The 10,375-nt window shown below is 33.7% G+C and overlaps 1 protein-coding gene across 1 annotated transcript; it reads right to left on the bottom strand.

Moving 5' to 3' along the window:
• Positions 1 to 4,444: 4,444 nt before the first annotated feature.
• Positions 4,445 to 8,458, bottom strand: LOC139877888 (putative F-box/LRR-repeat protein 23). The gene is made up of 3 exons (XM_071865286.1): positions 8,425 to 8,458; positions 7,422 to 7,743; positions 4,445 to 5,046 (listed from the first exon to the last, which is right to left on the bottom strand). The coding sequence occupies exons 2-3, from the start codon at positions 7,703 to 7,705 to the stop codon at positions 4,587 to 4,589; spliced, it is 744 nt and encodes a 247-aa protein (XP_071721387.1). The 5' UTR covers positions 7,706 to 7,743; positions 8,425 to 8,458; the 3' UTR covers positions 4,445 to 4,586.
• Between the last annotated feature and the right edge of the window lie 1,917 nt (positions 8,459 to 10,375).

Below are 10,375 nucleotides of genomic sequence, written 5' to 3'. Positions count from 1 at the left end.
GGTGTGTCCAAGTCCATTATTGAGGTGAAAATTTGATCAGCAAGTCCTGAATGTAAACAGGTAGGTGCCTTATCTTTCTTCAGCAACTCTTCTTCATAATTTCTTAGTTGAGCAACAGTTGGGTTTGCTCTGAGTGCTGGAGGATCTTCATCAGTCTCTACAACCTTCCATAAACCTTGAGACTTCAAATATGTCTTCATCTTTACTGTCCAAATATGATAGTGCAACCCATTAAATGTTGGAATTGCTGGAGCAGTTGAACTAGATGCCATGTCTAGTCTAAAATTTCTTTAGCATGAATAAAACAGGCCCTTAAGAAGAGAGCTCTGATACCACTGTAAATGTTCAAGAATAGAATAGAATTCTACATTTGAAAGATTAAAATTAGCAAGACTTTGTTGCTAAAGATTAAAATAGCAAGACTTTGTTGCTAAGTAGATTAGAATAAATAATGGAAGCGTAGAATAGAAATAATTAGAAGATTGAGTGTATTATTTGAAGATTTGTTATCTTATACAACTCTTGATTACAACATCTATTTATAGGCTAAAAAACTAACTTTCTTAACCTCTAAGAAATCTTAGGAGCTAAGAATCACGAATACCGATAATTACTTAACAATTAAGGATACTAAAATATCTAAGTATCCTTAATGGATAAGAATACTTAATGGCTAAGTATTCTTAATAGTTAAGAATACTTAATAGCTAAGAATACTTAATATTTAAGTTGTATTAGTAACTAAGTTTTCTTAATAACTAAGTTTTCTTAGTAACTAAGTTTACATAACATAAAGTTAATGTCTAATAACAAGCTTAGATACGCTAACGATTAAAATAGCAAGACTTTGTTGCTAAAGATTAAAATAGCAAGGCTTTGTTGCTAAGTAGATTAGAATAAATAATGGAAGTGTAGAATAGAAATAATTAGAAGATTGAGTGTATTATTTGAAGATTTGTTATCTTATACAACTCTTGATTACAACATCTATTTATAGGCTAAAAAACTAACTTTCTTAACCTCTAAGAAATCTTAGGAGCTAAGAATCACGAATACCGATAATTACTTAACAATTAAGGATACTAAAATATCTGAGTATCCTTAATGGATAAGAATACTTAATGGCTAAGTATTCTTAATAGTTAAGAATACTTAATAGCTAAGAATACTTAATATTTAAGTTGTATTTGTAACTGAGTTTTCTTAATAACTAAGTTTTCTTAGTAACTAAGTTTACATAACATAAAGTTAATGTCTAATAACAAGCTTAGATACGCTAATACTCCTCCTTATGATTGTTGTTAGACATCATAAGCCGAATTTTAAATTGATCTAGCTTCATCCCCGTAAGAGACTCTGTAAGCATATCTGCCAATTGATCATCAGAGGTGCAATATTTCAGCTAGACTTTTCCATTCTTCTCGGTTTCTCAAATAGCATGATATTTGATATTGATGTGTTTGTTCTTCCGTGTTGCACCGGATTCTCTGCTATAGCAATAGCAGACTTGTTATCATAATAGATTACTGTTGGACATTCTTAAGTTAGATCCAAGTCAGACAGCACATTTCTCATCCAAACAGCATGATTAAGAGCATATGCGATTGCTATATATTCTGCCTCTGTAGTAGATTGTGCGACAATTCTTTGCTTCTTTGAGTTCCAGCAAAATGCACTTGAACTCCTCATAAAATTATGATTCATCAAATGAGCGTCGATCTCAGAATACCACGCCTTTGGTGCTTTCTTTAGACCATAAAGTGCCTTATATAGTCTGTACACTTTTTCTTCTTGACCAACTACTTCAAAGCCTTGAGGTTGCTTTACATAAATCTCCTCCTCAAATTCAGCATTCAAAAATGCCTCAAGTTCAGCATTCAAAAATGCAGATTTCACATCAAGATGATGTATTTTCCAATTGCGTTGAGCAGCTAGAGCTATCAATAACTTGATCACGTCATAACGAGCAACTGGAGCGAAAGTCTCTCCAAAATCCACATCCTTTGGCAAATCAACAAGCTTCCATGTTTCATTTTTCTTAATCATTTCAAGTTCTGCTTTCATGGCTTCATTCCATTCATCATGTTTAGAAGCTTCAATATAGCTTTTGGGCTCCATAACAATGTGATTACAAGACTCGTATACATCAGCAATTTTTCTGGTTCTCAAAACTTCGGTGTCAGTTGTGTCTTCGACATCAAATTCTGGATCATCATAATGAGATTCATTTTGGAAACTTGAAATAGAAGCTTCATGCCTTTTAACTTCTTTCATCTTCGAATCCCAATAGGCTCCTTCATCAGCAGTCACATCTCTACTTTTGTAATCGACATGCGATGTCATGAACAAGTGTTCAGTTGCTTCCTGGTTTTCTTCAGAGACATTTGCCAACTGAAATTCCTTTGTTTGGCCTTTATTTTTCTTTGCTCTACAATATTTCTCAATATGTCCAAACTTTTTGCAAAAATTGCACTTAAAGTTTGGTTTATCTTTGAACCAACAATCAACTTCTTGATGATTTGTATTTTGACAAACTTTACATGGAGGAAAAGTACCTTTGTAATTTCCTTTCTTGTACGTGTTTTGTCTTGAATTCTTAGCCTTGTTATTTTTTAAAGAAGCTTGGAAAGTACCTTCAACCTTCTCTTCGGATCTCATAGAGACCCTTTGTTCTTGTGCTTGAAGCTTACTTGTTAGTTCAGAAACTGTAAGCATGCTAACATCACAAGATTCTTCTATTGCAGAAATTTTTGCTTCAAACTTTTGAGGAACACTTATCATTATCTTCTTCACCACTTTCTGGTCTGAAATCTTATCACCATGAAGTCTAATTTGATTAACAACATCCATTATTCGCGATGAATAATCTTTCACGAGTTCATCATCATTCATTTTCAACAATTCAAACTCTCGTCTGAGAGTCAATAATCTGACAGCTTTTACTCTACCAGAACTTTCATAGGTATCTTGGATTTTATCCCACACAGCTTTTGGTGTGTCCAAGTCCATTATTGAGGTGAAAATTTAATCAGCAAGTCCTGAATGTAAACAGGTAAGTGCCTTATCTTTCTTCAGCAACTCTTCTTCATAATTTCTTAGTTGAGCAACCGTTGGGTTTGCTCTGAGTGCTGGAGGATCTTCATTAGTCTCTACAACCTTCCATAAACCTTGAGACTTCAAATATGTCTTCATCTTTACTGCCCAAATGTGATAGTGCAACCCATTAAATGTTGGAATTGCTGGAGCAGTAGAACTAGATGCTATGTCTAGTTTAAAATTTCTTTATCGTGAATAAAACAGCCCCTTAAGAAGAGAGCTCTGATACCACTGTAAATGTTCAAGAATAGAATAGAAATCTACACTTGAAAGATTAAAATAACAAGACTTTGTTGCTAAAGATTAAAATAGCAAGGCTTTGTTGCTAAGTAGATTAGAATAAATAATGGAAGTGTAGAATAGAAATAATTAGAAGATTGAGTGTATTATTTGAAGATTTGTTATCTTATACAACTCTTGATTACAACATCTATTTATAGGCTAAAAAACTAACAACAACATCTATTTATAGGCTAAAAAACTAACTTTCTTAACCTCTAAGAAATCTTAGGAGCTAAGAATCACGAATACCGATAATTACTTATCAATTGAGGATACTAAAATATCTAAGTATCCTTAATGGATAAGAATACTTAATGGCTAAGTATTCTTAATAGTTAAGAATACTTAATAGCTAAGAATACTTAATATTTAAGTTGTATTAGTAACTAAGTTTTCTTAGTAACTAAGTTTACATAACATAAAGTTAATGTCTAATAACAAGCTTAGATACGCTAACAGTAACATTTTATTAAAAGATATTATAGCATAAAAAGTGAGGCAATGAAGTAACTATACTTAGAATAAAGCTTCTAAGGAACAATTAAAAATCTTTAAAGCGAACCTATGTAAATCCAACAATATACCCTTAGTATGGAAGCTCATGTAAGCAATCAGCATTGAAAAAATATCACCATGATTATGAGCAAACTAATGAACATATCTGTAACAATCAATATCAAATGGCATCATTTACAAACATAAGCTAGAACTCGGTAACCATTTTGCAACTACGCAATTGTAAGTATCCCCTGAGTCTTTTGTTTCCTTCAACTATTTGGGAATTGAGTTTTAATCCGGTATATAATAGGTAAGTTTATATCACGTGACTATCATATGACATGATACTAACGGCCAGTTTAATAGATGTTAAGTCGGGGACTAAATTGGGACCAATTTTGCAAATTAAGGATGTTTTCTGCAGTTTTGTTAACACGTGGATGTTTTGGAAAAAAAACCATAAACACGGGGACGATTTTGAGCAATTTAGTCAACTAATAAATACATGATTGTTTACAAAAAAGGGAAAAGGGGGAAGAAAAAAAAATTGTCACTGTATCAGGTATGAATGAACTAAATATCACAAAATAGTATCGGTATTCTATTTAGCAAAAACTTCCATCAAACATGCAAATGTTAAACACTCAATCACATTCAGAAAAATGCAATTCCAAAAACAAATACCCCAAATAAACATTCCTAGTGCTTACTTAAGTTTGGAGGTCGCTACGTTCGGGCAGAGTTAGATGTTTAATCTGCTCTGAACATCTTTTCACTACATCTCCATTAAGATCAATAAGCGAACACATACTCAAATTTAGTGATTCAAGTTGATGACAACCATCCAAAATCGCCTTCAACCCGATATTTGAAATACTGTTATTAATCAGTTTAAGGTGCCTTAACTCATGTAAGTTCTCCCCAATAGCCACACCTATCTCATCATTAACTTTTAGAGATGAACTAAATTTCCCTCTTTGAACAAAACACAGTGTTTTTAGCAGCGGGCAATAACGTCCAGCATTTTCAATAGCTTCCTTCGTAAGATACCCAAAGTCCACACTGAGTTCCTCCAACAATGGGAATTTCTTTAAAGCCTCGTGCAAACTTTTCATAAACGGATTGTCATTCATACCACAATAAATGTCGAGACGTTTTAGCTGGCTTGCTCTGTCAAAGAAAACCATCATAACAATTAATTAAATCCAATAAGTTGCTTTCACTTTATTATTATAAGTATACAGGCACGGAGCTTGAAGTTTAAGACGAAGGGGGCCAAGTTATTTCAAACAAAACATATTGTGTTATTAACCCCTATATTACTAAATGTCGTGGAGGATTGTGTCGTTTGACACAAACCCAACAACAAAACCATCTCAAAACGACATTTAACCAAAATTTAACCCCTATATTACTAAATGTCGTGGAGGATTGTGTCGTTTGACACAAACCCAACAACAAAACCATTTCAAAACGACATTTAACCAAAATCCAACCCAAAAAATGCAAAATACCCCCCTCACTATAACCAACTTACAAAATCTACCCACAACTCTAGGGGGTTAAAACATAAATTCTCTTAATCAAAATAAAAACTCCATCCAAACACTTCGACAGCTCGTATCTTCCTCCTCGCCCTGAGTTATATTTCACCGACCACACCGTTAAACTCGCAATATTTTTATGAACAAAACGAAAATAACTACATTCGAAACGGACACTTTTTAAAAAACGCTAAACATAACGACAACCCGTATCTTCCCGCTCGCCGCAAGTTAAATTTTTTCGACAGCAGCGTCAGACTCGAAATAATTTTATGAACAAACGAAAATAAGTACGCTCGAAACGGACACTTTTTAAAAAACGCTAAACACAACGCCAGCCCGTATCTTCCTGCTCGCCGGGAGTTAAATTTTTTCGGCAGCACCGTTAGACTCGAAATAATTTTATCAACAAAACGAAACTAACTACGTTCGAACCGGACAATTTTTAAAAAACACTAAAGACGACGACACCTACAACGACGCTTAACACATGGGCCGTTTTCCCTTCTGTAAATACATAAAGCTACGTTAAATATAAATATGCAGACCGAAAGCCCCCGCCGCATCGCGCGGGCCGGATCCGGACTAGTATATATAAAAATAAAACATTCATAAAAGTTCAAATTCATCAAATAACAAAAAAGTACCACAACTCAACTCGGCGATACTTAAGATTTTCACATATGAGTAGGTTGAATTACATATAAATGTTGATAGAGTAAGATTAACAAAATATTTTGAAAAAACTTATAATTTAACTATATAATGAAATATATAATTTCTCACCCACATGTGCAGATGTGTTTGTGAACATGTGAACATTTCATATAATCACAATTGACCATGTAATTTGTGGTTGTGAACATTTGTTAGTCAATGATATAAACATTAGATAACAGTTATATGTATATTGCTAATTTGCTAATGATATAAACATTAGGTAACAGTTATATGTAATTTGTTCACATGTGCAACTTCTTGTAGAAAATAATAGAGTCTACCTTCACTTTTTGATGTTTGATTCCCACCATGTAATTATGTAAATACATAGTAGCTAAATTAGGGAGAAAAAAATAGGTTACTCTATATATTTTTAATTTCAACAATGCATATGAAGTGGTGATATATTTAATATCAAAAAGCTAATTCTAAAAACTTACAGAGTAACTTTGAATTTTTGAATGGGTTAATCGAATGGGTGGCCCAATTTTTTTCATATTACACCCTTAAGAATTAAAAAATTGCTATAAAGAACACAAAAATGTGGGGTGGCCAGGCCCCCCCCCCCCCTCTCTCTCTCTCTCTCTCTCTCTCTCTCTCTCTCTTCCCCTTATATACTCCGTCCCTGTAAGTATACATGGCAATTGAGACTCATACTCCCAAATTTGGGTTAATTGGGTCAAGCTTTCAGTTCAATTGGGTCTAGAGAAAAATTAGGCCTGACAATGTAAAATCAAAATTTTAAAAAAGGTCCAATGGGTTTCCCTAGAACCTATTGGTTTATATACAAAATATAAAGGAACAGGTCTAATGGGTATCAATTCTTTAAAGCTCAATAAATAGAGATGGGTCTAATGGGTCTTGTGAATGGGTCAAATGGGTTAAGCATAACAAGTTGCATCTGCTAAACATTTATGAATGCATTCATGGTTATATCAATTATTATGTGTGTGTGTGTGTGTGTGTGTATATATATATATATATATATATATATATATAATAAAATAAAAATAAAAATAATAATAACTACAATAATATAATAAACGCAAAAAATCAAATGTAAAAGTATATGACCTATTTGGACCCATTTGACCCATAACCATTTCGACCTGTTACCCAACCAAACCCGACCCATTTGAACCTGTTAAAAATTTTACCCGTTTGACCCATGACCCATTTCAACCCAAAACTATTTTGACCCGTTACCCTAACCTACCAACCTGACCCGTTTGCCAGTTAAAATTATAAGCATGTAAACAATACGCATGTATAGTAACATACCTATCAGCAACATACATAAGAATCTCATCAGTACGGTGGTCCGGAATGCGAATGTCAACCAATTGACCCCTGCTTCTACCAAACGAAACTTCACTCGAGTAGTACGTTATCCTCAACCAGAACAAATTGATGACTTTCCAAATAGAAGGGTCCTTGCAGACTTTATACCAATCACTACACACATACTGCGCATTCTCAAGTATTTCAAAATGACCAATTCTGGAGAGTATATTAATCTTCAAATCGAGTGGAAGGTCGAACCAATTTGTTGTGGATGACATCATCACTTTATTATTAGCATATAAAAAGAAAGCTGAGTCATCTTACAGTATGTCATTTACATGAAATATAAAACAAAATATCATGTACAATCCAGTTTATGGCTTTACACAAATAACAACAGTATTAGTACAGCTCCAAAAGTTTTATATGTATTACCAAATGATACTAACATTTTATACATATCAGTATGTACCATTGGAGCAAAGTCTTGCAAAATCAAACAAATGGTGCAATTTACTAGAGCAAAAACTCGTTTACATTTTTATCAATTTCCCTCTAATGTGAATTTCTAGAGCAAACGTTCTTAACGATTTTGAATAAATTTCAGGATTTGATAAGAATTAGACAATAAAAAGAAATATTTACCATAAAGAGGACCGCTTCAGATATAAAATGCAAACTATACAATACAGCAATCCTTTTTTATGGGAAAAAAATAAATGCAGCTACATTTGTAGCCCTAATTGTATACATAAAGAGAACATCAATTACAACATCAAAAGGATATTTGTAGCCCTAATTGCGTTTTGTTTCCAAACCCTAGTTGTGTAGTAATTTTATGAACCAATCATACGAATTAAATAAAATCAAACAAGTTGTGCAATTAAGTTAATAGTGTATAAATCCAACAAATATAAATCGTGACTATCGATAACAAGAAGATGCATAAAATAGAAGAAGCAGTGTAAAACTGTAAACCCTAGCAAAAAAATTAACTCACATCGCAGTGAAGAAAACTGTCGAAATTGAACGGGTTGAATTTTGATTAGGACCGCCCAAAATTTAGGTGTGTTAGCCTATATATACAGTACGGAGTATAGGGCGTTCAAATAGTTGGGGCAGCCTGCTTACATGTCTTGGGTTAGGCCTTTTATATGCATTTAACTTGGGTTAATAAAAAGGAGGCTTGTGAGCTGTGACATTACCAAATGCTATAAATATGCGCTTGGGCTGGGCCTTACAAGATCTGGATAACAACCTCTACTTTGGTGTAGCTCTTTAAACTCTAATGGTAGATGTGTGGGTTTTTTGAGAAGACAGTGAAAGGTTTTGAAGATTGTCGCGTTGAAGGAAAGCTCATAAATTCAAGCCTGCCGCCAAACCCAAACCTAAAAAGTGTAAGGCCAAGGGTAAAAAAGACTCACGGTGCCGAGTTAGCAAAATTTTATGTCAAAGGCCTTTGATTTCTTTGTTGCAAGTTACATTTAATGTTGTTTGCGTTTGTTTATTGGTTTTAGCATTGCATAGTGCGGAATCTTGTCGGGTGGCTTTGATTTCCCGGCCTCTGTTAGTGTTGTTTGTTTGGTTGTTTTGGGTTGTATTGCCCGTTGTTTTTTATCGTTAGTTTTCTCGGTTGGGTTCAAGTTCGAGTAGGTTTTGTTCGGTTGTGGTATCTTTGGTTTCGTGTGATTGTAAGTTTTCTTGTTACTGTATTAATGAAAATTTTGTTATTTTCGAAAAACAAATAGTAAAGGAAAGTCTGACAGAGCATTAATTGTCAATATTGTGCCGGCATATTTCAAGCAATCAAGCGTATCGCATTTTTATCTTCACAGTTTCAACGTTCATTTTTTCAAGGATTGGATATAGTCAAGCAATCTAGAGATCGAATATAATCAAGCAATCAGTCTTCATATTTCTTATCTCCATCTAGCGATCGAATATGCAAGCAATCAGTCTTCATCTTTCTTATCTTCAATCTTTATGTAGATTTTATCTTTCCATAATTTTGTGGTTTTTAAAAAATAATATTATTCGAATTATATGTAATACCCCGTCCGACATCGATTTGTGTAAGAAAGTTTGAGTCCCTTATAAGGTAACTCTCATCTTTACCAGACACAACGCGTTTTGGGGCTACAAGCACAGCAAATCCCACCAGAACTCTGCAGTTAAGCGTGCTCGAGTGAAAGTAGTACTAGGATGGGTGACCTCATGGAAAAGCCTCGTGAGGACGGGACGGGTTGTTACAAACTTCCCCACTTAAGTGGGACGGGTTGTTACATTATAAATTATTATGTTATCTCATTCATAGTAATCGAGAGTCCAAAATAGGAAGGGTAAAAAAGTAGAAAACAAAGAGGGAATTGCCCTATCTTGATGAGGATATTTGAAAATATTTTTGTTAGACACGATGGGTTATCAACGATAACCCGCTTTCTTAAACGAACTATAACAATACGCCTTTAGAAAATAAAAGTTATGAAAACACCCTTTTAATATGCAAGGGATGAAGGGGGTCTTGTGACCTTGCGAATTGCACTTCGCAAGGTGATTTTGCAACCTTGCGAATGGTCTAAAACGGTCATGAAAGGAAATTTTCAAATCACGAACTTTAAACTTTGAAACGTCGTATCTTTTGATCCGCAGCTAATATCTAGTCATTCCTTTCTTAAAGTTTGTATTTTTTAGACATCTATTTGTTTGTATTATAACCTTTGTCCCAATTTTAGTTTGAAAATCGACCTCATATTGCAATTTGCGATTATACACAAATGTGTGATTTTTGAGTTGTTTAACAAATCACATCAAATTTGTGATTTTTGGTTGTGTGAATTCAGAATATAATGAGTATGTTCTTATTGGAAACGATGAAAGACTCCATGTTTTTTTTGGCAAAAAACGAAAAACTTATACATAACGAGGTTAGTTTTTTCACCAGGTGAAAGAAC

This window comes from Rutidosis leptorrhynchoides, chromosome 11 (assembly GCF_046630445.1).
Source record: "Rutidosis leptorrhynchoides isolate AG116_Rl617_1_P2 chromosome 11, CSIRO_AGI_Rlap_v1, whole genome shotgun sequence".
Lineage (NCBI taxonomy): Eukaryota > Viridiplantae > Streptophyta > Magnoliopsida > Asterales > Asteraceae > Rutidosis > Rutidosis leptorrhynchoides.
This window is presented reverse-complemented; position numbering and strand designations above follow the sequence as displayed.